General features: G+C 45.5%; 3 protein-coding genes and 1 long non-coding RNA gene across 4 annotated transcripts in view; all 4 read right to left on the reverse strand.

Moving 5' to 3' along the window:
• Window positions 1–57: 57 nt before the first annotated feature.
• On the reverse strand, window positions 58–1,986 carry LOC101762802 (UPF0014 membrane protein STAR2). The gene is made up of 3 exons (XM_004960264.2): window positions 1,557–1,986; window positions 1,000–1,245; window positions 58–636 (listed from the first exon to the last, which is right to left on the reverse strand). The coding sequence occupies exons 1-3, from the start codon at window positions 1,839–1,841 to the stop codon at window positions 325–327; spliced, it is 843 nt and encodes a 280-aa protein (XP_004960321.1). The 5' UTR covers window positions 1,842–1,986; the 3' UTR covers window positions 58–324.
• A 1,274-nt stretch (window positions 1,987–3,260) lies between these two features.
• Window positions 3,261–5,203, reverse strand: LOC111256820. The gene is made up of 3 exons (XR_002677100.1): window positions 5,052–5,203; window positions 4,327–4,459; window positions 3,261–3,276 (listed from the first exon to the last, which is right to left on the reverse strand). It is a non-coding gene; the product is annotated as an uncharacterized LOC111256820 (long non-coding RNA).
• A 2,689-nt stretch (window positions 5,204–7,892) lies between these two features.
• LOC101764427 (putative WUSCHEL-related homeobox 2) lies at window positions 7,893–9,385 on the reverse strand. Its single transcript, XM_004960269.3, has 2 exons — window positions 8,426–9,385; window positions 7,893–8,327 (listed from the first exon to the last, which is right to left on the reverse strand). The coding sequence occupies exons 1-2, from the start codon at window positions 9,005–9,007 to the stop codon at window positions 8,088–8,090; spliced, it is 822 nt and encodes a 273-aa protein (XP_004960326.1). The 5' UTR covers window positions 9,008–9,385; the 3' UTR covers window positions 7,893–8,087.
• Window positions 9,386–25,421: 16,036 nt separating this feature from the next.
• Window positions 25,422–26,101, reverse strand: part of LOC101769055 (protein SENSITIVITY TO RED LIGHT REDUCED 1) — a 1,369-nt gene continuing 689 nt past the window's right edge. The window contains 3 exon segments of the mRNA XM_022824980.1: window positions 25,422–25,763; window positions 25,947–26,064; window positions 26,067–26,101. The exon segment at window positions 26,067–26,101 is cut by the window's right edge and continues 689 nt beyond it. Of these exon segments, the coding sequence (XP_022680715.1) occupies window positions 25,685–25,763; window positions 25,947–26,064; window positions 26,067–26,101 (232 nt within the window). The 3' untranslated portion in view covers window positions 25,422–25,684.

The raw sequence follows: 26,101 nt of genomic DNA on the forward strand, positions 1-26,101 counted from the left end.
TCTGGCTTCTCGTTTTCTTTAAAAAAGCAGCTCCATCGTCATCTCGAGGGTTCCACAAAATTTAACAGCGTGACATTTCCTCTTGGACTTCTTGTTAGGAAAAGGAAGCAGAAGCAGTGATTTACAAATTCTAGAAACACAGCCACGCACAGGCGCTGACAATCTCTAAACTGCAGTTACAGCTCAGTAATTCACCAGCAAAACTGACAATGAAAGTTGCAGTTTTTCTTTCACACGAAAATGCAGGCATTTGAGTGGCCTTAAACCGCTCCTTTTCTTCTCCTTTCTCAGAAAGAAAGAGACCTCATTCCCTAGTACTCTGTTCTAGTCGGCAAAGACCTTGTCTTCGAGCTGGAAGGCCTTGGTGAAGAAGGCCGGCCAGCAGAGGTAGGTGGAGAGGATGCTGCTGACAGTGGAGGCACCCATGAGCATGTTCATCACCACGATCTGCAGCTGGATGGCCTCCAGCGGCGACGCGCCGCCCATGATGAGCCCCGTCATGGCGCCCGGCAGCGCGATCAGCCCCACCGTCTTGGCGTTGTCGATCACCGGGGACAGCGCGATCACCAGCGACCTCTTCACCTGCTGCAGTGTCGCCTGACGCGGCGTCGCACCCAGAGCAAGTGCAGTCTCCACCTGCAGAGAGGAGGGAAAAAAAATAAGATGCCAATGAATCTTCTCCATGCTCTAGTTGCAAACAGAACATTATAGATTCTCAACATCAGCAGGCTGATGGTGGTGTTCATCAGTCGTCACCCAATTGAAGTCAGCTCTGTCGTGTCGTGCAACTGATCAGCCTAATAGACTAATTATTAAGTGCATTATGAGCCAGTCAGAGCTGTTCCTGATGTAACAGCTTCTGACTTTCTTGTCCCTGCAGTAGTGCAATTCTTGGGTGTCTCAGGACGAAGAAGAATTAGAAAAGCAAATGGGCTAAAAAAAATAAGAATTAAGCAGTAAACAAGTGGGGAGGGGGATCCAAATAAGCTCGGAGCTGACCAGGTTCCTCTGGATCTTGACGTCCTCCCTGAGCTTCTTCATGGTGACGCCGGTGACGGTCATGGCGTTGCCGACCATCATGCCGGCGACGGGTATGATGTAGCGGGGCGTGAAGGGGAAGACGTTGAGCACGACGAGCAGGAACATGGTGATGGCGGTGCCGACCAGGATGGAGACGCAGGCGATGTACTTCCCGCGGGGGACCTGCTTCGCGCGTTGGCCCGCCGTGTAGCCCGCAACCGTCACCTGCACGACGTGTTCGAGGTGCTGTCAGCCACGTTGAACGCGGGGCTATGGACATTTGAGCGGTTCCATGTGCCAATCACAGTGACTAACGAATCTGAATTGAAACCAAATGCAGAAATTATGGTGAGTGGGACTGTGAGAGTGACCCATTGTTGAGAGCTTGTTAGTGCTGATGACCTGAATTATTGAGATGATGGGGTAATTTGCTTTGACTGGGATCAAACTGGACGAAATCGATCATTTGTCTTGTACTTGGGGGACGATGAATTCAGTAGCAGCGATGTCTGTCAGCAATGGATCTGTGTGATTACCATGAAGAGGTAGGCGAGGAGGATCCAGAGCGCGTTCTTCTGGGTGAAGATGAACTGGAGGACGAAGCCGATGATGGAGAGCTGGAGGAAGGCGCGCGCGATGGCGTAGAGCATCTCGCCCTCGAGCCCCAGGCGCTGCGAGAAGCTGAGCGCGACGGCCAGGGCCACCACGGCCGTGGCCGCCACCGGCTTGAGCATGCCCACCAGGAAGTCCCGCCAGAACCCCGGCGCGCCCGGGTCCACCTGCTTCGCCACCAGCTCCAGGAACGCCGCCGCGCGCTCCATCACTGGCCGGGTGGAACGGAGCCTCCTCTGCCGACGCGGGGTGCAAAACGCAGTTGTCAGTCGGCCAAGAAAGCAGGGCCTCAGCGGTGGGGTCTTGAGGAGGAGGGAGGTGGTGGCGGCGGTGGGGGAAGGGGGGAAGTGAGGCAGGCGGCGGCGCGGTGGAGGTGGAGGCTGGTGAGGTGCGGGACCGTACGGCTTTGTACCGTAGCGGAGCACGCGCTCCCCTGGGCAAAGTCTTCCTGCCTTCCCGGTGCGACGTGGGGAAGGCTGGGGATCCCGAGAGACACATACGACCGGTGATGTCCGCCGCGGCCCCACATGGCGGCGTGCTACCGCACCAGTGGCGCATGTGCCAGCAGGTAAGGTACGTCCGGGTCCAAGCGCGGTCAACTCGGCGTCGCCGGCCGGAGGCAGGCGACGGCGGACACGTGCCACCCACGTGTCCTAACCGGTAGGCGGCTAGGCGCATCGCCCACGCAGGCCTGCCTCGGTGCCGTGCGTGTGCGTGAGGCCGGCCGCCGGTGGCTTTTCCGTGCAGAAAGCTGATCGATCCGTTCAGTCTTCAGTGGAGGTCACGATAAAAAGGCACTCAGAGCAAGCAGGCCAAAAGATACGCTGATATGTGGGATGCCCACTTCCCTAAGCATCAGACTCCTGTTCACAAACGCTTTGTAAACAAATCAATCAACCTTGGGAGTTGGGACATCCTCAGCATCATCAAACCTTGATCTACAGAACACAGCAAATCGTCAAGAACAGAACCCACCCTTCTTCTGGTTGAGGCTCCATCTGCTGTCAAGCATTTTCAATGGCCTCCTGGCTCCTGCACATGCCACCGCAAATCCAGGCTCATTATAAAATAACAAGACGCCAGCCAAACAAAGATATCAGCCATCATGTCAGATGGGACACTTGGAACAAACTAATCATGGCGCAGTCAAGTTATAAGCCAGCATGAATCATGACACTTTTCATAATCCAGAAAACAGGCCAGAGACCTCTCAGCTCTTGATGCCCAGCTGCATCACCTCAAAAATTCTACTGCCATCTAGACAGAATCCATCCGGGACAAGAGTTTTCAAGTATCATACTTGAGACGAATATGCAGTATACTGCGATTATCTTTTTCTAAAGCAAGTAAACAAAATGTAGACCAATGAGATCCCTCAAACAAGAACTCTTAGAACAGTTAGCCTGCTAAACCGAGCGGTTTCTTAACCATGGTGGAGCGCAGATGTATCAAAGCTATTTGCTATCCTTGTTCTTGCCGTCCCCGGGCTTCTTGTAAGATTCTTCAAGTTTTTTCGCCTCGCCCATCAGGCCCTTCATAAAAAGCTTTATGTTTGGGACGTTGTAGTTCTGAGCGATGTAGATGCCGCAGCCGGTGCCGATCAGCAAGGAGAAAGTGCTTTGCAGGAACCCCATCAGAACTGACCTGCAGGGAGGAAAAACAAAGAAAAGGTTGTAAATAAAATGAGCAACTATGAGATACTGAGCTCAATCTAACTTGACAAATCGATGCAGCATATTAAGGAGGATTCCCCAAATACCTAAACAAGCTCTGAGAATAGTTTTTCTTTGAGGGCTGAGTAGTTAGGATTAGGAGCTGTATATCAATTAGCAAACTAAAAAATGCTATTGTATTATTTCAGAGTAAATAGCATGACAAGGAACCAGTAAAATTTGGTAACAAACAAAATTTTCTTATTTTGATCCTATTATTAACGTTTTCCATCAACAACAGCAAGTTATCCACCTTTATGCACACAACAACATATTATCTGAAGAACAGCGAAACAAATCAAACATGAATTAAATTGCTAGAAATTGATTGCTCTGATTATACCATATTAAGTTTCAGAGTCAACTATAACTTCTCATCATAACTGTAAAGGTTAGAGTTATAAACAGACAATTTTAGCAGCAAAAATATTGTTCTGAAAGCACAGACGAATCAAACAAAAAACAGTATGGCCATACGTGCGCACATACTAGCAACTACGTGTTTCAACCATATAATGAGAAATAATCAAAAGGCCTGCCCGAATTCCTCATGCACCATGTTAAGGCCTTTTAACAACTCAAGATTCGCCTTAGATCAGACCAGGGACAAAGACTACAAAACAGAGTGGCAGGAGGCAACCAAACTAAATTAATGCCCCTCCATGCCTCCAAATGTTAAAGACTCCATGAGAAACTGGATAGATTCCCCTTCTTCAATGGCATATACATAGGCATATAGCTTTTCAGTAAGCCAATCAAAAAGTAAGATGCAGTAAACTAAACCAGTTTCACAGAAGACAGAACCTCCTAATCAAATAGTTCATTAACCTGAGCACTGAATGCCTATCAAACTACTGCTAGTGCCTCGAATTTCCAATGTTAATCCAATATCCAAAGTTCCTCTGTTTACCCCCACTCCAAGGTCTATAAATCTATTCCTTATTGTGAATCAAATCAAACTACCAGAAAAATGCAGGCATACTAGTTTAACTTGGCTGAAGCTGAAACTGAAGTACCCCGCATCTCTGAAATCGATTTCACATTCTCAAACCAGATCTACACAAGCTGACAGAACTTCAACACCAAAGGAGCGACAGCCCATGATCAGGATTATTCTGCAATATTGTAATACGTGTTACTCCTCGCACAAACAAGCAAAAAAGAAGTACTCTACATTGCAGCACCGAACAGCACAATTGACAAAAGTATTAGGGCAAAGCTACCATGACTACAGTCAGCTAGGAAGTATCTGTTTGGGAGCTCATAGGCAACAGCCTGTAGAAATTTTAACTAGATTTGCACTAATTGCTCCGGATCAGCTAAATCACGGTGAGCAAACTAAGTTAACAGTGAAACACCACAGCAAACAAAGCAGGATAGTGGTTATTTACTCCTAAAAAAGTGAGATTAATCTACATTGCATCACCGAACAACACAATTGCCGCAGGTACTAGGGCCAACTGGCTAAGCTGCGAGACAGCAATCGGCTAGGGAATAACAGATTTTTCACTAGATTTGAACTAATTGCCCGGCGAATCGAACAAATCATGCAGAAACCAACTGATTGACCTAGCAATCAGCAGCTGAAGCTCGAGATCAGCGCACCAAAAATCGACTTCCGCCTCGGATCAATCAGCATCTACGAACGGGCCCCGGACTAAGGAGAGCAGCCGCAGCAAGGGGAGGAAAGAGGTGAGGCTTTTTTACCTTGGGGGAAGAAGAACCCGATCGCTCTGGCGTGCGTGCGGCGGAAGCGGGGTTGGGAGCCGAGGTGCCGAGGGATCCGGCGACGGGCGCGATCGAGGACGAGGAACGGCTGCGGATTGCTTGGAGCCCGGCGATCGATCGGCCTCATTACCAGCCGTGTCCAAGTCCAAGCCGACTTCCTACAACACCATGGGCCTTTTGTTTGTTTCAGCGGCTACACATTGGGCTTAATATGGGCTTGGTTTGGATCGGCTCCCTATATGGGCCACAACTTTTGTTCGGTGGGCTGATTCGACTAGTGTCGTGGTTATTGCTGCTCCCGGTTGTTTCCCACTGTATATTTTCCTACGCTCTCAAAAAAAAATTGTATTTTCTCCTCTATTACTTTCCTTCAAGAAGAAGAAAACCCGTGATGATCCATGCGTCTTTATTTTCCCAAGTACGCACGCATGAAAAAATATTTTTTCCGTAATAAATGTTTAAAAATATGGAAAATTTATTATCAAGATTCAAAATTTTCACATTTATTTTTTTTACTAATAAAACCTCCATTCTCCATGCAGTATTTTGTAAACTTAAGAATACAATTTGTTAACGTACTAACCATGCGAGGGATAATGATGATTAAGCGGCTAATAAGCCACAAACGACCAGCCAAATTAAACATGCCGTATTGTTGTCGTCTAATCGGTCGTTGCTATTAGAAGTGCGTGGCCCTGGATTAATTGGAGGCATCCTAGCTAGCAGCCGTACATCTGTACGTCAGAACAATTCCTTTTCGAAGATCTGTACGTACGAACATGCACGCACGTACTTTGCAAAATGTCGTCGGGGGTATACACGTACTCGGCCCGGATATATGCCAACTTTGCTGGCTTGATTAAGGAATATACTAATGCTAAGATGGAAATTACTTGTTAACTGTAGGAAGGAAACATGGATTAACATTTTTTTATTATAAGGAAGGATTAACATCGATATCTGATCGGATCACCAAATTGGGAACCTTTGGCGACGCGTGTATGCATGGAAATGTTATATGATCGGAATCATGAATGAACCAATCGTCATCGTCATGCACTCCGGTGACTATCTGCCAAACGCCGCCGCCGCAGCAGCACCCATCAAGCTTCTCCCACCACCCGGAGTTCCGATCCGGCTCTGGAGGCTGGAGCAACCAACAACCTAGCTCCTGCACGAATGTACAAGCAAGTCTGGCCTTGCAACCTTGCTCGTTTCTTAATCAAATCAGTGCGTGCTAGCACTACTTGCTTGCGCGTGTCTCAGATTCAAATCGAGAGAAGAATAGCTAGAACATCAGAAAAAAAGTCAATTTGACTTGCGATCGAGGCTACCGGAGACACATTGTCTAATAATGTGTACCGATTACTGTTGGAGATGTCATAGCGCAACAGTTTTTTTTCCCCGTATGCTTTAGTTTGTATAGTTGTCCGTATACTCTTTTATCGTTGCATTTTTACCGTGGCTATTTTTACAAATATAATGGCACTATAATTTAAACATGAAAAGTTTTACTCCTACTAGGAACTATATAACCGTGAGTCACTTGCAAATCACCACCAGGACAAGATTGCATATTTTGCGTTGTGCATCTGAAAACTGAGTAGATCATTTAATTTGGGGCTGAATAATCTGTCTTTTGTAGTTATATTCTCAAGAGCAGTGCATATATATAACAATGAATCTTACGTTTTGGTGCTGCTTTTATTTTAGTCCAAAATAAGTTAATTAGCTTATGAAGAGAACAATTTTAGCTACATGCAAAAATTACCTAGAAAATATTTGAAACGGCAGAGTTCATGCAAGGTTGAATTTTTGATGAGAACAAAAGTCAACACACACACAAAGGGGGGTGGGGAGAGAGGGAGGGAGGGAGAGAGAGAGAGAGAGAGAGAGAGAGAGAGAGAGATGATAATGAAAGATCAGTTGGAGGTTGGGAGTTGGGGGACCATGCAAGGAACATTCCATTTCATCATACACTTAGTTTGATCTCCCTCTCCACCAGTTAATGAGCTCTGCAAAGCCTAGCTACCCAGCTAAGGCCTTGTTTAGTTGGCCAATTTGGGAGGTGCCAAATTACTGTTACAGCACTGTAGCACACTGTAGCGTTTCGTTTGTATTTGTGAATTATTGTCCAAATATTAACTAATTAGGCTCAAAAGATTCGTCTCGTAAAGTACAACAAAACTGTACAATTACTTTTTAATTTCATCTACATTTAGTACTCCATACATGTACCGCAAGTTTGATGTGATGGGGAATCTTCTTTTTGCATAGTGTCAAAGTTGGAAGTTGGGAGTAACTAAACATGGCCTAAAAGCATCAGAAGAAGCTGCAACATCCCATACTGCATGCCTAGCTACGCACGTACGTACGGTCACATTCCATGAGGACCATAACTCACTAAGCAATCAATGCACATCATCCCGGCCTCTTGTACTCTAGCTGCTACTACTACTCTCCAGTAGACGTGCACTGATCTCTAAAAACCTAAGTACACTCTCTAGAACGAACCAAAAGACCACGACGACGACGACATTAGCTACGGCCTGTTTGGCAACCACCTATTAAAGTTTAACACCCGTCACATCGGATGTTTGGATGCTAATTAGGAGTATTAAATATAGGCTAATTATAAAACTAATTGCACAGATGGAGTATAATTCGCGAGACGAATCTATTAAGCCTAATTAGTCCATGATTTGACAATGTGGTGCTACAGTAACCATTTGCTAATGATGGATTAATTAGGCTTAATAGATTTATCTCGCGAATTAACACAGGGTTCTGCAATTAGTTTTATAATTAGCTCATGTTTAGTTCTCCTAATTAGCATCCGAACATCCGATGTGACACTGTTAAAATTTAACACCTCGTATCCAAACAGAGCTAGGGGCGAGCTAATGAAGAAGATCATGTCATGTCAGTGTACTACTGCATGACATGACAGATTAATTGACTAATAAGATCGCTATAGCTTGATCGAGACGAGAGCGCTAGTGTTTGTTTGGTCAATCAAGCCACGTCGTGCTGCTCTTCCTTGAGCCCGCCGGGAAAGAGGTCTAGCGTCTTGAGCGGCCGGCAGAAGGCCGCCGGCGGCGGCGCCACCTCGAACCCTGGCGGCGCCATGTCGGCGGCGGCGGCGGAGCTCACTACCACGTCGTCAAGCGCCACGCCGAAGTTGTCCAGCTTCCCTAGGGAGTACTCCGGCCGGCCGAGCGCCTCCACCGGCGCAATCCCGCCTCCTCCTCCAGCCTGTGTTGTCAGAGACATCGTCGTTGCATGGACGGGTTAGATAAAGATCGAAACTTTTTTGTTAGCTATCAGTGATCAGTAACGTGGTGTGGTAGTACCTGATAGTGGAACAGTTGGGTGGGCGACGGAGGGGTGGCGGCGCCGACGCACCTGCTCGGCGGTGCAGGAGCGAAGGCCGCCGTGGCGGGGTAGTAGTAACCGTAGGCCGCAGCCGCCGCCGCGGCAGCAGCGGCGGCGGCCGGGGTGGGCGACGTCGGGGAGAGCAGCTGGCCGGCGGCGGTCTGGTCAAAGACGCCGCAACCGCCATACGGAGCCGCCGGAAGCGCCGGCGGCGCGGCAGCGAGGAAGCCGTGGTGGCCGTGGTGCGCCGCGGCGTAGTACTGGGCGCAGGAGAGGAGGTGGTGGCTCATGCAGAGCCTCCGGCGGAGCTTCTGGCGGTCCCGGGCCTTGTGGTTCTGGAACCAGTAGAAGACGTTCTTGCCCTCGATGCGGCCGTAGCAGGCGAGGTGCGCCGTGATCTGCTGGATCTGCGACGCGCTCGGCGTGCGCAGGCCGCCCCGGTACATCTCCTCCAGGATCATCAGCTGCTCCGGCGTCGGGCACCACCGCGTCGACCCCGCCACCACCGGCTGCTGCGCCGCCTGCGCCTGCGCCTGCGTCTGGCCCTGCTGCGACGGCATGTCGGTCGTCGTCTACCTCTAGCCGGCTACTATACTTGGCTCTCGCTACTACTAGGAATCTTGCTGTGGCTGATGATACTTTGACTATTTGTGAGCAGTCGGATCAGTTTGGCTTGTTGCTGCTAAGCTCGTGTTTGGCTGGCTGGGCGTGGAGAGACAAAAGGGGTACTAGGAGGGAGGGAGAAGAAGCAGATCGGCGGATGAAGAGAGTTTGTTGGTAGCTGCTGCAGATTGAGGACTGAGGAAGAGGATGAAACGAACGAGAAGCATATAATGGAGGGCCATTGCTTCCTTCCTGTCTGCAGTATATATAATGGATGCCGACACTATACATACGCATACACACACACATGCCCACCACCACCACCACAACCGAGTTCAGACATTAGAGAGAGGAGAGAGAGAGAGAGAGAGAGAGAGAGAGGGAGAGGGAGAGAGAGAGAGAGAGAGAGAGAGAGGGAGAGGGAGAGGGAGAGAGAGCAGTACTGCAGTGGCTGTTTATTTGGAGAGAGAAAGAGAGCACAGAGATGTGGCAATGGCATATGCAAAGCAAAGCGGCCTGTGTGCTGTGTGGCACTGTTCATAGGTAGCTACACGGTCTTCTTCCTCTGTCTCTGCCCACAGACACAGAACACAGAGCAGCAGCCAGCTAGGTACGTAGCTACTGTGTAGTAATCAAGAGTGAATAATGTGTACTGTTGTGTGATGGATTTTCCTAATCCATGAGTTCCTGGTAGATTAACACCACATCCAGGATATCCTGTACCGGCCGGCGATCAAATATGCATCCCGTTGTGACGATGGAGTCTGCGTTTAAACTGTGTTATTAGATACCTCTGAAAGTCTGAATGCGTGACAAGCGCGAGGAGACGCAGCTGCTGGATGATCATCCGTTCCTTGCTGGATTTATGGCTAGGCTACACGTACACGTACGTCGTGTCGCTATTGATTTCCTGCTTGAACGCGAGCGTGTGGTACGTCCTTGTGTGGTTGTGTGTGCAGAGTTATTTGGTCACTCGTGCTACCTCATCTACAAGCGCCAAGCGTCAGTACCAGCCATACTATGCTCTGCTACAGGCTATAGCTAGGTTAAACAGCACGCGTTTAGTTGGGTTGATTCCATGTTATGTTGTTCATCAAGAGATATTAGAACATTCAGTATTTCAGTCACAAGGTTAACCTCCAACATAGTAATAATGCCTAATGGTGCAAGATCAGGGACTAGCTAGCTACTCCCAATTGCATTGAGTACAATTTTTTGTCTTTGGTAAGCTATGGACGTCCTAGTACTGTACATTCCTCTTTAGAAAATGTCTGAAATACAATGCACTGCCTGCGAGTGCCATGAATGGTTTCTAATGGCGATTTATTTAGCACGTCGTGTCTTCTGCCCCTCTCTGCGTCTGATCTCTCAGAGCGCCGATCAGAGCGACGAGAGAGATGAAATGCAAAGCAGGAGAGAGAACACACAGCGGCGTGCATGCGTGCATTTAAGGATAGAATTACACGTCGGATTTTGGAGATCCGTCTAGGATTTCGGACAGAAACCAGTGGAGAGACGGAGAGAGCTTGTGCGCAGCAGCAGTGGGAAACTGGGAATTATGAGGTGATGATGGCCCCGGCCCTGCATCCGCGTACACTTTGCGTTGCCTCGTGATGCGTGCTCCACTCGCTCTTCCTCTCTGCGTCCTTGCACAGTTGCAAGGCTGACTTAAATGGCGCCGTAGGACTCTAGGGCGCCTCTACGTCTGCACCGGATCCATGCCTACCGTTGTAGGGATCTGTAGAGGATCAACAGAATTCAGTGAGTAATTACTTCTATCCTTTTTGTATTTCCTGCATGCCTACCTATACCTAGAGTAGTCGGCTACTCCCTCCTATACTTCTACGAAGTCCTTAGTACGTTTTTAGATATGGTCGGGATGTACATCATTTACTATGTTTGCTTTATATTAATCCCGTCCTAGATGTAGTACTCCTACAAATAAAGAAAGAGTTGATGGTAGTAGTGTACTGTATACAACAACTGCAATTGCCCAAATTGTCATCTTTTAATAATTAAAAAGTTAGAGAGTCTACAGTGGCCATAGATACTCCTAGACTGAGGGGCTGTTTGGATACGAGGTGCTAAACTTTAACAGTGTCATATCGGATGTTCGGATGCTAATTAGGAGAACTAAACATGAGCTAATTATAAAATTAATTGCAGAACCTTGTGCTAATTCGCGAGACGAATCTATTAAGCCTAATTAATCCATCATTAGCAAATGGTTACTGTAGCACCATATTGTCAAATCATGGACTAATTAGGCTTAATAGATTCGTCTCGCGAATTATACTCTATCTATGCAATTAGTTTTGTAATTAACTTATGTTTAGTACTCCTAATTAGTATCCAAACATTCGATGTGACAGGTGTTAAACTTTAATAGGGTGTTCCCAAACACCCCCTGATTCTAAGAGTGTGCATGTACACTAAAAAGCTTGTACGACAAAGATCATAGAGCACCTACGAAGTCTATGATATTTTGCAGAGAATGTTTTCTGTGAAGTGTTTATTTAAATGAAATAAGGGCATGCATGAGAGCTGGAAAAAAAACTAGCTTCTACGTATTGATTCAATTCACATTGGAGAATCATTCTAGTCACAAAACACTTCTCCTGGATAATCACTTCATGGAGGAGTGTACTCTACCACACTGGCCCTAAAGTCAACTTCTCCAAAGCATTACATATAAGATTGTCTTTCTCTTTCTTTGAAACGATAAGATTGTCTCTTATTGTTATTTATGCTTGCATATTATTGTGCAAACGATAATTGACTTGTCTTCTACTAGAGACTACCTCTTGAACAAGAGCTAGCCCTTGCGGCATATAGGATAAACTCATTTGCAAGCTGATGAAGTAGAATACAAGGTTATACACTTTTGCCTTTTAAGACCACCGCCCTTTGTCCACTACATAACTATTGTTCGATTATTTCTGTGTGCGTGCCGATATATATATATATACTTTAATTTTGCTAGCTTATTATATATATATCTGCAAAGAGAAAACATATATTCTGTTGGGCCCCACCATGGTTTGAATTTGATACGTGCATGTACATACCATTTGGTGCTACAGTGGCTCAGAAGATTTAGTTTGGCTTATCCCCAGAAGCTCTTCATTTGCATTCACTCCCTACATATATGTGCAACACGTACAGTACATGACCGTACCACAACCACAGTGTAGGCGTGTAGCACGCCGTAGCAGCACACCGCCGGGAAATGTGGCAAACAATCAAGGATGGACGCGGTTTATATTAGGATCGGATCCGGCCGAGAGTACTCATCGGAAATTCAGAATATAATGCGATCGATGCATGACGGACCACCGCATCGCAATTGAACGCTGCCCGCGTGTTTAGCCATTCATTCATTGCGTAGTACTTAAACTTTGGAACAACTAATAAGCTAAGCAAGCTATGTGAAGCTAGCTTAATGATCGATGAGCTAGGCCGCAGTCGCCGATCCGGCCTGTGTGTACTTGCAACACGGCAGTCGATTGCAGCCCAGGACGCAAAGTTAATGCATCCCATGAGTAAATGTGTGTAAGAATGCACCAATCGTAGCAAGTAGAATGGTACTGCTTGCCGGAATAGATCAAGCATGAACAAAATATGCTGTATTTATACCTGGATCAAGCTTAATTTATAGCTCCTTTTTTTTAAAAAAAAAGTGGAATATGCATGATGGCAGGAGCTATGTTATGGAATTTTAGATGAAGGAGGTGACACCTAGATTCGAGCTCGGTGGGTAGATCCGTAGATGGCTTAGCTTGGCGGCATTGTCTACCAAACGGGCTAGCGTTATACCCTCGCTCCATAATCGGTGTACTATACTCCTATCGATCACATATAGATGGGAGTTATTTTCTCTGATCAGAAATACAAAGTTTTCTTAGATTCATCCTAAGTCAAACAATTTTTGCTTTGATCGCATCATTATAGTTTAGATCTAAATAGCTTTGCAAGTCAAGGTTGATGCTAGCACATCATAATGAAAAATAATTTTATAAAATATATGCAACTCTTTTATTCAAAATAACATAGTCAATTCCAAGAAAAAATAAGTAGGGGTCTCTATCTCTATGATAAGAAGTTAATTCAAACCAATGTTTTAAATAGCGGGTTAAAGGGTTTAGCGGCATCACTCTAAAACAGCTAATAGCGAAACTAAATAGGGCTATAGCGGACTATAGCGGTTAAGTTGTACATGAATATACGTAGCGGTACCATGGCTCAACCAGTTATAGCAAACCATGGTGGCAGGAGATTTAGGAGGTGTTTGCTTCTACTGACTTATTTTTAGCACGTGTCACATCGAATGTTTAGATACTAATTAGGAGTATTAAACGTAGACTATTTACAAAATCAATTACATAAGTGGAGGCTAAACGACGAGACGGAAGCAAACGGGACCTTAAAACCTCGATTCAAACTAATAAGTCAGAGGTAGTTAAACCTCCAGTTTTGAAGCGTACGAGATCTGAATTCAAACTCGATTTGACAGGATGAAACAGACAAGAAAACTGACAGAGGAAGCTAATGAGCTAGAAGCGTATAGGAGCAACGGTGCCGAGGAGTAAATAGGAGGAATGGACGGCCGTCCGGTCCGGCCAGCCGTCCGGCCTGCAAGAAATGTTAGACACGGAATCCAATTACTCAGAAACCCAGAGCGCGAGCGAGCGAGCATGGCTGCACGAGCTCGAGGTAAATACTACATATATGGCATATAGGCCTGCGGTACGCCACTGCAAAGTTTACTAGGTCACGTAGTACGTTAATATATATATATATATATATATATATATATATATTATACTCTATGTCCGCTATAGAATAGCTTATTCTGTGGTCAGCCCATCCAACGCACTAGAATAGTTACAATAAATTGAATGGTTTCAGATAACAATGTAGTCGACTTAATAGAACTGATATGTCCATTCTTGTACGTCGTAATTTACTATAAATCGATTGTACCATAATTTGGACTAGGAGTTACCTACAATTATATTTAGTGATGCTTTTTTTAGTAAATTATGGTACAATTGATTTATAGTAAATTACGACATCAAAGAATGGACATATCAATTCTACTAAGTCGACCACATTGTTGTCTGAAACCATTCAAGTTATTGTAACCATTTTAATGCGTTGGATGGGCTGGCCACAAAATAAGCTATTCTATGACCGATCATAGAGTATACTATTATATGGTCAGCTCATCCAACGCACTAGGATGGTTACAATAAGTTGAATGGTTTCAGACAATAATGTAGTCAAATTACTAGAACTGATATGTCCATTCTTGTACACCATAATTTACTACAAATCGATTGTACCATAATTTACCAAAAAAAAGCATCTTGACACTAAATAATTGTGGTAACGTCTAGTCCAAATTATGGTACAATCGATTTATAGTAAAATACGACATCAAAGAATGCTGAAACCATTCAAGGTATTGTAATTATTCTAGTGCGTTGGATGGACTGGCCACAGAATAAGCTATTACATGGCCGGCCATAAAGTATACTCTCCATGTGTGTAGACATACACATACATACATATGTGTGTATGTATATATCTTAGGTGCGCGCGTACATGTAGCTCAAGGCAAGGCATATGCTGCTGCAGTGCTGCTCGCATACGTCCATCCATCGATCGGAATGCGATGTGCTGTCTCGCCTGGCCCTGAACCCTGAACTGAACGGAGAAGCCATATGCAGAGGGACAGGAGCAGAGGCAAGCGATCGACGTCGCCGGCCGGCCGGCCGGCCGCGGCCGATGACTAGTCTTGTAAAGTCAGTCAGGCCCGGGCAGCAGGCGGCGTCATAAACTACACAAACTGGCCGCAGCTGCGGGTGAGAGAGAGAGGGAGGGAGGGATCGGAGCTAGAGCTCTTGACAAGGACGTACGACGTGGATGCTGCGAGTGACCCCGGCTGAATGCCTTGTCCTCTCTTGCTGATCGATGACGATGCGTATATATGTATCCATCCTTCTCACTGCTCTGCCTGCAGGCAACGTACTGCATGGCATATTGGCATATGCATGCAGATTTATTTGCAAAATTCATAAATTCGTTTTTTTTTGCTGGCATATGCTACTCCTTTTCGCTACATTCCTTGCTAGCAGCTAGCTAAATGGACAGCTACTCATTGGTGCATCATTGCTTGCTCCAATCCTTCTGGCCTGCTTGCATGCTGCCTAGCTAATAACTTGAGATTGCCGTGCTTCGGGTGCTGGAAACTTTTACGCATGGTATCACCGTGCACTTTTACATCAGCTTCAGGGCTTGTCCCGTTGTTCTCTGAACACTAATTTTTTTTTACCACGTACAGTTCATATATATTCTTCAAAAATATAAATCAACTAATATTTTGAACCAGAGAGGGGGAACACGTACGGAGGTGATGCAGTGGTGCTGGATTTAGTTGTTTGCATTTTAGTCCCATGCATAGTTGCCATCAGGTAGTACTTCTGCATCACCTATTATAGAATAACGTACACACGTTGGCTATAGGCAGGCACGGCATTTCGAAATCACGGTACGTGTATCGCATTACTGTGTCGTCGGGAATTAAGAAGCTAGATTCGATTCGTTCGGAGAGCAGTGATTCAATTCATGTCGCATGTAGCATATACTGATGAATCACAAATGCACGTGTACCGCCGCCATGTAGTTTTTATGTCGATCCCAAATCCATGGGTCATCACGTTCAGACACATTAGTTGCAGGACCAGAGCAATGCGTACGTACGTGCATCGTGTACGTGTACCTGGAACAGTACGTAGCTAATGACGTATGCGAGGTGATGCGAATATGCAATACGTACGAGCACAAGGTACGTGGTGCCTGCGTCCGTAGACGACAGGGGCCGGGAGTTGAGGCCGGGCGGCGCATGCAGTAATGAATTCCTCCGCCTGTGGGTGGTGCCCTCTGCTGGAGGATACCGTGTGGGCATGCACGCACGCATGCTGCTAGCTGCGGCCGCACGGTGCCGTCGTGCATGTGTCGCTGCAGCTGGCTCCGCTCCTCGTTTCATACATCGTCTACATGCATGCACTACACGGGTCACGAATTTCGCTGCGTCCGGCGCGTACCTGCAGGTGCTTTGTATATATACATATACATATACATATAAATATACATATATATAAATAATCGGCTGATTTGACAGATCACGGACCCAGTTGACCGAGATAGTATATACTTGTATAGTCGAAGCTAGATGCTGGCATGGCCTGCTGCTGCTGCTGCTTGCTGCAAAGGTATTTATTGTTTGGCTGCTGCGAGCACAGCGGTAGAAGCATCCCTCTCACTCTTTCTCTCTCTAGGCCGTGGCCGAGTCTCTCTCTCCTCTGTGGTTTCTAGATGTCTGGGTCTCGGGAATACGATCCATGTACAGCAGCGGCAGCAGTACCGGCAGGCTGGCTGCAGCTACGGTCTACTGTAGCAAGCGAGCAGAGGCCGTCAGTGTCACACGCAGCTCAGCTAGTAGAGGCAACGTCATGCGCTGCTCTGTTTCAATTCGGCCTTTTTACACGGAGACAATAATTCTATTCATTCTTTCCTGCCTTCCTTGGCTCGACAAAGTTGACAAAGTTAATGCCTGTCAGAAGCTGTTTTTCTCCACTCAACCTTTCCATCTTTCCATTGTCTTGTTCCTCCCTCTTCAAGCTCTGGCTGGATGGCCATCTCCTTGCTCTTGAAAATGTCCATCCATCAGCTGCATGTTTTGCTTTAACGTTAACAAAGAATCATCATGATTGCATATCCATGGGATGCAAGAGACGACCTAGCTCGCTCGCTGGAGATCTGATACCTCTCGTCATGCGCAGCAGTTCCCGAATGTCGAAAGGATATTGTCCTGAATCTTGAAAGGATACCGAATGTTGAAAGGATATTGTCCTGAATCTTGAAAGGATATTGCGAGTACGACACGAGTTTATACTGTATCAAGAACAACGTATATGAATCTCATAGAAAACTGTAGCTGACGGCGTTCAAGCAACCACGACAAGAGAATATGGTTTTGGCGAAGCCGATCGCAAATTTTTTTAAGCACAACCTCCAAAAGAATAGAAGTGATTGTCACTCCCTCACAATCCTGCTCAACCCTCTAGGACCCTTTGATTCTTACCCTATACAAGAATATAGTACTATAGAATCTCTCTTGAGCACTCCTAATTGCCTCTCACAAGCCTTGGATGAGACCTTAGTATTTACCTTTAGCTTAATTTATTCCTAGAGGTTCCACCCACTTTTATATATATATTCCCCTCCAAAATCCATACATGAAGTAGGAGTCATACACTAGTAGAATTTGACGCTCAAGTTCTAGTAGAAATAGCATACCCCTATCGAGTCCTAATCCAAGTAGGATTTGAGTCACCATACCACCCTTGTCTAACGGAGTTGAAGCTGGGAGAAATCAAGATGGAACAGAGACAATTACGAGGTTCCAGAAAGTACCGCAGCAGAGCGAGGAAGATCGAGTAGCAGGCTAGCAGCTAGTGGAGAAGTTAAGCACGCAAGGCAGGGCTTCACGTGACGAGTCTCCGGGCAGGCGCGTACTCTCTTATCATGGTATTATGCTGTGCTGCTGTACTAAGAGCCGAATCAAAACGCTCCTGCGCGCACCATTAATCGGGCCGGGCCGGGCCCTCATCGCCGTCTCCCTCTCGCCCGGAACATTTCATCCCTCTGATCTCTGATCTGACGGATGATTCCATCTCGAAGAATATTATACTAGTGTGTATACCGTGTGCACACTGTACAGCTCCGGCCGAGCAGGGTCGCTATTGCATTGCGGCATCAATTCCGGCCCACAGCAATTGCAACACCAAGGACCGAAGGACACACTCGTGCACAGTACCATGGTACTGCTGCTAAAAAGGTTTGAAATGTTAAGAACAGTACATGTATGTAGTATGCACCATCCATCCATCCATTGATCATCCATGCATCTCTGTCTCTCTCTAGGTTTCTCTGTCTATCATCTGACCAAAGGAAAAGGAAAGCTGGCTGGCCTGCATCCCGGTCTGCGTGCAGTAACTCCACACACAACACAACCTATCCTACAAAAGACATGTACCGCAGTAGTGCCACTAGCAAAAGCTAGGTACGTAGCCACTAGATAGTGCATGCAATAACTTGACAAGAACAAAACATGGTAGTGTGGATCGGATCAGACGATCAGTAGCAGCTTCTTCTCCTTCATGAATCCTCTTCTCGCACTGCGATATACTGCGTGCTCCTGCACTCCTAATAACTAGGCAGGCATTGATTTCTGCCTCGCCATATGCATATATACAACTCTCTTGCTTTCTTCAAGGATTCAGCAGTACTACTACTGCTGATCAGATCAGTGGCTGGAGTGGCTGACTGAGTGAGTAGAGTATTCACTCACTCACTGCCCGCAACTGACCTATCTCCAATTCAAAACAGACTCCGCTCTTTTATGGCCGGCCCGGCCCTGCGACTGCGAGCTTGCTGCATGCTGCGTGCTAGTAGAGCTGTGCGCCTGTGCTAGCTGTGCCTTTGCATGTATATTCAAGTCATCTGCATGTGAAATAAACATCTTGTCCCTCTCGATCCATCTCTCTCACCCATTCAATTCGTTGTGCTCCTTGTGCTTGCGCTACATGCTGCTTGCTTTCGTGCATCTCAATTCGTGCTATACTAGCTTATTAGTTTAATATGTGTATACAAAGATATATACATACATATACATAGCTTTAATTTGCATGCCTTGCCAGGAGCTGCAGCCCTACGCTCCATTGCCCAGTTTGTGATGGTGCAATTACTACTAGTAACTGTACATGCATGCCCATAGCTAGCTTTCTGATCAGTTGATATGTACGTACGCGTCGCCATGTAGATGCAAAACGTAGCCTTTTGGTTTTGTATATATACAAATACAGAGAGACACGGCTGCTGCCCTGTTTCTCAGAAAGGGGTCTGCAGCTACTCCCTGCTGCGAGAGGGACTGAGATCTTGCATCAAAGTTTCTGAAAGAAAACAGGATAGGACGACGGCCGCATGCTGCTGGCCACTGACTTGAATGAGATTCCATCTACCGCGCACATAGATCGTAGCTAGAGAGCCAGCAGATAGGCCGGTCGTGCGTGCGTGCGTACACACTGCTAATTAAATTTCTTTTCAGTTTTTTACTTCTAACGGTGGTGTCAGTTTCTTCCATCTCCAGATGAACTGTTGGCATCCATGCATGCTTAATTGCCTATCCAAATTTAAGAGGGTATTTGGATACGAGGTGCTAAATTTTAACAGTGTCACATCGGATGTTCGATGCTAATTAGGAGGACTAAACATGAGCTAATTATAAAACTAATTGCAGAATCCTGTGCAAATTCGCGAGACGAATCTATTAAACCTAATTAATCTATCATTAGCAAATGGTTACTGTAGCACCACATTGTCAAATCATGGACTAATTAGGCTTAATAGATTCATCTCGCGAATTATACTCCATTCGTGCAATTAGTTTTGTAATTAACCTATGTTTAATAGTCCTAATTAGCATCCAAACATCCGATGTGATAGGTGCTGTGTTCCAAACACCCCTTAAGATAATATGGTAGTGACGACTTGAACTACTCGGTAGTGACTACCATATTATCTTAAGCCCTAAAGTTGTGACTGGACAACACACAAGAGTTATTGCCAATGCACGCACGCATTCATGCATGGAAAAGAGAGAGCCCCAGAGCAGGCAGCAACGATGCACACACCGGTTAAAACGCTTGGAGGGATCGAAGAGGGAGGGACAGAGCTGTCAGTGGAAGGTGACGGTAGCGGTAGAGGCCAAGGCCGGAGTAGAAGGGAACCGAAGCCCCAAAAGCTGCACAACACTTTACTTCAAAAAAAAAACTGCGCACCACTTTGCATGTATGTACACACTACACACACAAGTACACTGTACACAACAGCACTCCGTACGTACACGGCTACACGCAGTCGTATATACGTACGTACTGAGCAAGCAGCTAGGTGAGGAGAGAACTGGTTGGTTAGTGGTTACTACTACGTACTCCACGTACAATGCATGTGACGCGTGTGTACTTGCTACTACGACATATATGTAGGTGTGCGCATGGTGACTTATATGGCCACGCATGCGTGTCTGTGCGTGCGTGCTGGGGTCGTCGTCGCATGCAGCACCGCTGCGTGCATGCGCATGCGGACGTAGGCGCGGATCCTACACAGCAGCAGGCTACCCGCTATAGCTGAGATCGATCGGTCGATCCGATCCTCTGATGTACTGGATGTGTGATGATGTGACCACTCCCTCATCATCTCTTAAATCATATCCATCTCATTCCTCCCTCCCTCTCTGGTCCTCTTCTCTTCTTCCTCACGCCACACAGAGGCCGGCCGGCCACAGCAGCATGTACACAGCGCTCTCTCTCTCTCTCTCTCTCTCTCTCTCTCTCTCTCTCTCTCTGCAGGGCAGGCCGGCAGAAGAGAGCCTGGCTGTGGCATGCACGCCGAGTAGCAGCTAGTTCAATGCCGAACCTACCGCACGCTTCTGTACATGTATGTGTATATCTGCGTGCATGTGCCCGTGTTGTGTATGTGTACGTGACGCAGAAGAGAAGAGGAGGAGAGAAGAGAGAGATCGAAGGACCACCCCCACCCTGCCCCTGCATGGCCGGCTGCTGCTGCGACGCAATCTTAATGTTTTGTCTTTACCCATAACATTCCAAGTGTTGTCATCTCCCTCTTACACCCGCAGGCACGTGGGCCCAACACTGATCCCTTCCATGAAGGTCGCAGGCAGAGATCAGTGGCAGCCCTGGCCTCTCGCTCCTCGTCGACGAGACGCGCCTCTGGCTCCACTGGAAAAACGAATTAACAATCCTGTCACGCATTGACTTGTGCTTGGATCATAGCTAGCTCAGTTAAGTGCCCATCCGATCAAGTTAACGCCTACCAATCAGTGGGGCACACGGGCTGTACAAGCGCGGGCACCAGGGTACAAGCAGTGGAATAGATGCTGCCATAACAACACATATATGTACGAAATTCTTAGATGTTTTTCCTGCGCGCATTTGGGATTTGGCACCACATTTAATTTGCTACGACCGCCATAAATAAAGGCAATCAACGAGATATCACAAGATAGCAACAAATAAAACCCAGCTTGTGATTGATATATCATGTAGACGATGGTCCTCTCTTGTACTACTGTTTTTACTAGTGTTTGCGGCTCACGATTACTTTTCTCTTCGAAATAGTACAAACACGGACGCTCACAAACTCACGCACACTCAATCCTATGAATAGACACGCAATCCTACCCTTATGAGGACCTCCAAGGGACTGAATCGGCAGAATCTCGAGATTGTACGTACGAGCACTAGTTACGAGTCGATGACTCAAACCCTGGTAGGCATATTCCACCACAATAAATCTTACCAGCTGAGCGCTCAGTTCGCGCGGCTCACAAGTGCTTGTTATGGCTTGAATAGGTGTTGCCATCATTCTTCAACGTATGTCAACAAGGAGGAGGATGGCATCGAGCTCGGGGGTAAAAGGGCAGGGTCAGGCTGGACAAAAAACCACTTTCTTTTGGTCCATCCCAGGGGCGGATCTTAAGGGAGGGCTAGGGGGCTCTACTGCACAAGACCTCCATAAAGCAAAGGGAGAAGAGGAGGAGAAGAGAGGAAAATGAAGAAAAAAAAAGAGGAAGAAGGGGTGAAGATAGAGGAGGAGGAAGAAGCAAGCCCTCCTAACCTTAAACCTTGCCTCCACCACTGGTCTGTCCAATAAGTCTGGGCTCAGGCCAGGCTCTCTAACCTTCATTCAAGTGTGAAATTAGCGAATTTTAATATTTCAGATCTAGCCTTTATTTTCTCAAGCTAACCATCAAAATCAACGCAAGCTCAGACCTAAATCAGTTGGGTCAAGCTTAGTCCACTAGGTTCGGGCCCGTATTTTTCTCCATATCGATGGATAATTCTTCTTTCGAGAGAGGTAGGCTTGGCTTGGAGATAGAGGAGGCGGAATATGAGGAGGAGCGGTTGTCAGACTCAAGGTGCAATAAAGATTATGATGAGGTGACGCCCGACTTCATTTTGATGTTTTTTCCTGCATGCATTTGGGATTTGGCACCACATTTAATTTGCTACCAATGCCATAGAGGCAATTAATGAGATATATCACAAGATGGCAACAAAATATTCCCAGCTTGTGATTGATATATCATGTAGACGATGGTCCTCTCGTATTACTGTTTCCACTAGTGCCTGTGCCTCTCAGGTGCTTATCATAGCTTAAATAGGTGTTGCCATCACTCTTCAATGATTGTCAACGATGATGATGATAATGATGATGGACGATGGCGATAAGAGAACTCGCGATAAAAGGCCAAGGCCGGACCGACAAAAAAAATTGCTTTCGTTTTCTTTTGTTCCTTGAATCCAGTGGCTAGTTTGTCCAATAACTCCTCGGGCTAGGCTCGGGGTCAGACCGTGCTTTCCAACCTTCAAATGTTAAACTAACTAATTTTAGTATTTTGATCTAGCCTTATTTTTTCAGACCATCAAAATCAGCGTAAGCTCAGACATAAATCAATGTTGGGTTCGGGCTTGTATTTTGCTCCAACTAGTGGTTGAGATGGCGGATTTCCACGCCTAGGGCTACTTACCAGAGCGTTTAAACCATCCAAACTAGCCCACATAGCCCTAGTCATATTTATAAAAAAAATTGCATGATTTAGAGTATATCTGACTCCAACTAGATCGATGATTCTTCCTTCGAGAGGATGACCTTGGCATGGAAACATATGGGGGGAGGAGGAGGTGCGGCTACCAAAGGAGGAATCCGATGATGACTCAAGCTACAATAGCAATGATGATGAGGTGACGCCCGAGTTCATTTTGGCTTGATCTAAAAAAAGGTTCATTTTGGCTTCATTCATATGAAGTGCATGCTAGCTTTGTATTTTATCACCTTTTGGTTTTTATAATGTATTTGTAACATGTAGCAAAAAGTATGCTATTATGACACTACATTTTGATATATATCAATCTCCATAATAATTTTCAAATGTCCAAATTCAACACACACAAAAAAAAATGATTTATTTTTAGAAAACCTCAAAGGGTCACTTGTTTTTGTATGGAAGGAGAAATACGATACAAAAGCTATACATAGATATAATATTAATGTATCACAAACAATGTCGATTATTGCCTATCACGAGGTGGTCTCCTATCGATCTGCCACTTAGTTTATATATTTTAATTTTTCTTATTTGAGAGGTTTCCCTTAGTACCAAATTACTATTTATTTTGACTTTTCTAGATACATAGCTCTTGATATGCACCTAGATATATGTTATGTCTAGATATATAGCAAAAGTTACGTACTTAAAAAATTTAAATGAATAGTTAAATGAATAGTATCTTTTCAAAATGAATAGTATTTTAGGGTAATCTACTATGCAGTCCGAAGTCTGCTTTTCCATGACGGTGAATGGCCTACTTTTGCACTTTGCAGGCTGCTTCCAAAGACAGCATTGGGCCTTACATGGATTATGTAAGGGCCCAGGTCCCTACTTACCGCCCACGTAACTATGGGCTGGAGTTATTACTATGGTTTATGGGCCTTTGGTCCGACAGACTGGAAAAGTACATAACCAGCATTGGGCTGGAGCAAATACTCCATTCTTTTTTCAAAAAAATATCAAATTCAAATAAATATGGACGACTGGATTCTAGCTGCCTGCATAATCGAGAGTCACGTATATTCTTCCACCAGATTATTCCAATTACGATCAGGTGAGTTCAGCAAAATGCCATGGAATAGCAGGGTTTTGTTTGACAGAGTTTCCAGAGTTGATTCTTAGCTGAATTCAGCAAAAGTTTTGCCAAACAATTTTTTAGAGAGAAGTGATTCTCTACTGATTCTGTGAAGTGATTCTCTAAAATGAACAGTTTTTTTAGAGAGAAGAGATTTGGAGCTGAAAAAAGTAACTTCTCTTGATTCTGTGAAGTGATTCTCCATCCTCTCTTGATTCTGTGAAGTGATTCTCCATCCTGATCTTAAGAGTTTATGCTAGAGAATCAAAGAGAATATCCTGATTTTAAGAGTTTACGCTAGAGAATCAAAGAGAATCACTTTCAGCCATAGAATCACTTCTTCCAAAGAATCAGATGGAACTCTACCAAGCAAGATCCTACATCAGCTTGTCAGTTTGGAGAATATCTGGAGTATGTTTCCACTGTCCAGGTACTCAGTTGAATCAAAATGCTTGCAAATGTTTGGATCCTTCGTAATCTGGTTGAGCAAACCATCGCCGCAACCACTTCACTTCCAGTATTCACTTACTGGCGAGAGCAAGGCAAGCTCCTAGTGATCACAAGAAATCAAAATGTTTACATGTGTAGTTTAGAAATCATAATTCATATGATCAGTATTTCTAGCAGTTGAACCCAGGGAAAAGATTTCATGGCGGATTATATACATATATAAATTATTAATCACTTGCCATGCCTGACAGTACTGTAAGAAGACACAAATGATGGAAAGCAGAAAATACTTAGCCAGAACAAAAACTCAGTCCACTCAAACAAGGCCAAGGAAAGCAACACACCCCAAGATATCCTACACTCATTCAACCCAAAATATGATCCAGAAAAATATCACTGAGAATAAGTGCAAGTTTTTTTTTCTTTTTCCAAAAGGAGCAGCTGGTAGGATTTAACACTAAGATATCTACATGTCATGAAACACTTGGACAGTTGGACAGACAGGAGCAGCAGAGCACACATTCTGAAAAACAAGTCCACAAACGACACTGATATTCTTAAACCTCACCACAGAGGATTTAAATCCGAAGAAGATGGTGTTTGGCATGACAAGAAGCTGATCCCCAGTCGGCACTTATCCTTTGGAAGTGCTATCAAGAAGCTTGAGCTCTAACTGATGTAACCTTTACTTCATATTATGCATCAGCCCATTTTCAGATGGATTCTTTTGCGGCTTTCAGTTTGTTAACAGTACTCAGACTTTGCCAGGAGCAAGGATCTTCCTCTTTAGGCAGTGTTCTTGCCTTAAGAAAAAAGAACCCCATTGCCATTTTTCATTGAATAACAAGGGCTAGAACAAAAATCAAGATTCATCAGGCTCGCCAGCCAGATAATATGTTTCGGTTTTGACATGTGTAAGCTTCATACTACTTTTCATGTCCTTGAAGGATAAATGCAAAAGTTAGAAGATAAAGATAACTAACTGCCAGCAATCTATAATGGTTCGAATGCTGGCAGCTTGGCTTACACAACACCCTTTTCCTAATTTGTGTTGCAAAGACAAATAAGAAATCTTGATATGGAGTGATTAGAGCAAGAGTGCTAGGAATGTTATTTCAGATTCTATCGGTACAGACACGTTATGATTTTATCACATACATGTTGGTGGGCTTGTACAACAGACCAAAGGCTAGAAAAATCAAAATGGCATATTGCACAGGACTTCTGCAAATTATTTTTATCAAACTCACATCAGAGTGTGTAGCCAGTGATTATTGCGCACCTTGAATATCTAGGCAGAAACTGGCCAATGAACGTCCAACTTTGCATCCAATCAAGGATCAGATACTGTCAAGATGTAAATTTTGGAACTTGATCACTGCTAAAGAATTGTGCCACTGCTCCGAACCTGATGTGAACCTTTGGCCTACTAATCCAAGCAGAATCATGAAAATATCAGCCAATATGCAACTTTGCATCCACTAGAGATCCACATAGTGTCGGTAAAATTCAAATTCTGAATCTTGATCGACATTGCATCCAATAAAGCAACATGCAACATACAGCTACAAGTTCACAATTGCTCAATGAACAGAGCTTTGGCACTTATCACCTTCCTCCAGCAATGGAGGCTGCCAAGTCGACGTCGTCGTCCACCTCGAAGAAATGCCAGCTCGTCTCGTTGAACGCGCGGGCGAAACAATCGTCGTCATCCAAATCCCCCGTCTCGCGACCCGCTCCTCGCACGCGAACCGCCCGACCGCAAGG

The sequence above is a fragment of the Setaria italica genome, chromosome III (assembly GCF_000263155.2).
Source record: "Setaria italica strain Yugu1 chromosome III, Setaria_italica_v2.0, whole genome shotgun sequence".
Classification (NCBI taxonomy): Eukaryota; Viridiplantae; Streptophyta; class Magnoliopsida; order Poales; family Poaceae; genus Setaria; species Setaria italica.

Coding starts and splice junctions, on each gene's coding strand:
- LOC101762802 (XM_004960264.2), bottom strand. CDS start 1,841: ATGGAGCGCGCGGCGGCGTTCCTGGAGCTGGTGGCGAAGCAGGTGGAC. Junction 1,246..1,556: donor TCCTCGCCTACCTCTTCATG/GTAATCACACAG, acceptor CACGTCGTGCAG/GTGACGGTTGCGGGCTACAC. Junction 637..999: donor TCAAGATCCAGAGGAACCTG/GTCAGCTCCGAG, acceptor TCCTCTCTGCAG/GTGGAGACTGCACTTGCTCT.
- LOC101764427 (XM_004960269.3), bottom strand. CDS start 9,007: ATGCCGTCGCAGCAGGGCCAGACGCAGGCGCAGGCGCAGGCGGCGCAG. Junction 8,328..8,425: donor CCCAACTGTTCCACTATCAG/GTACTACCACAC, acceptor CTGACAACACAG/GCTGGAGGAGGAGGCGGGAT.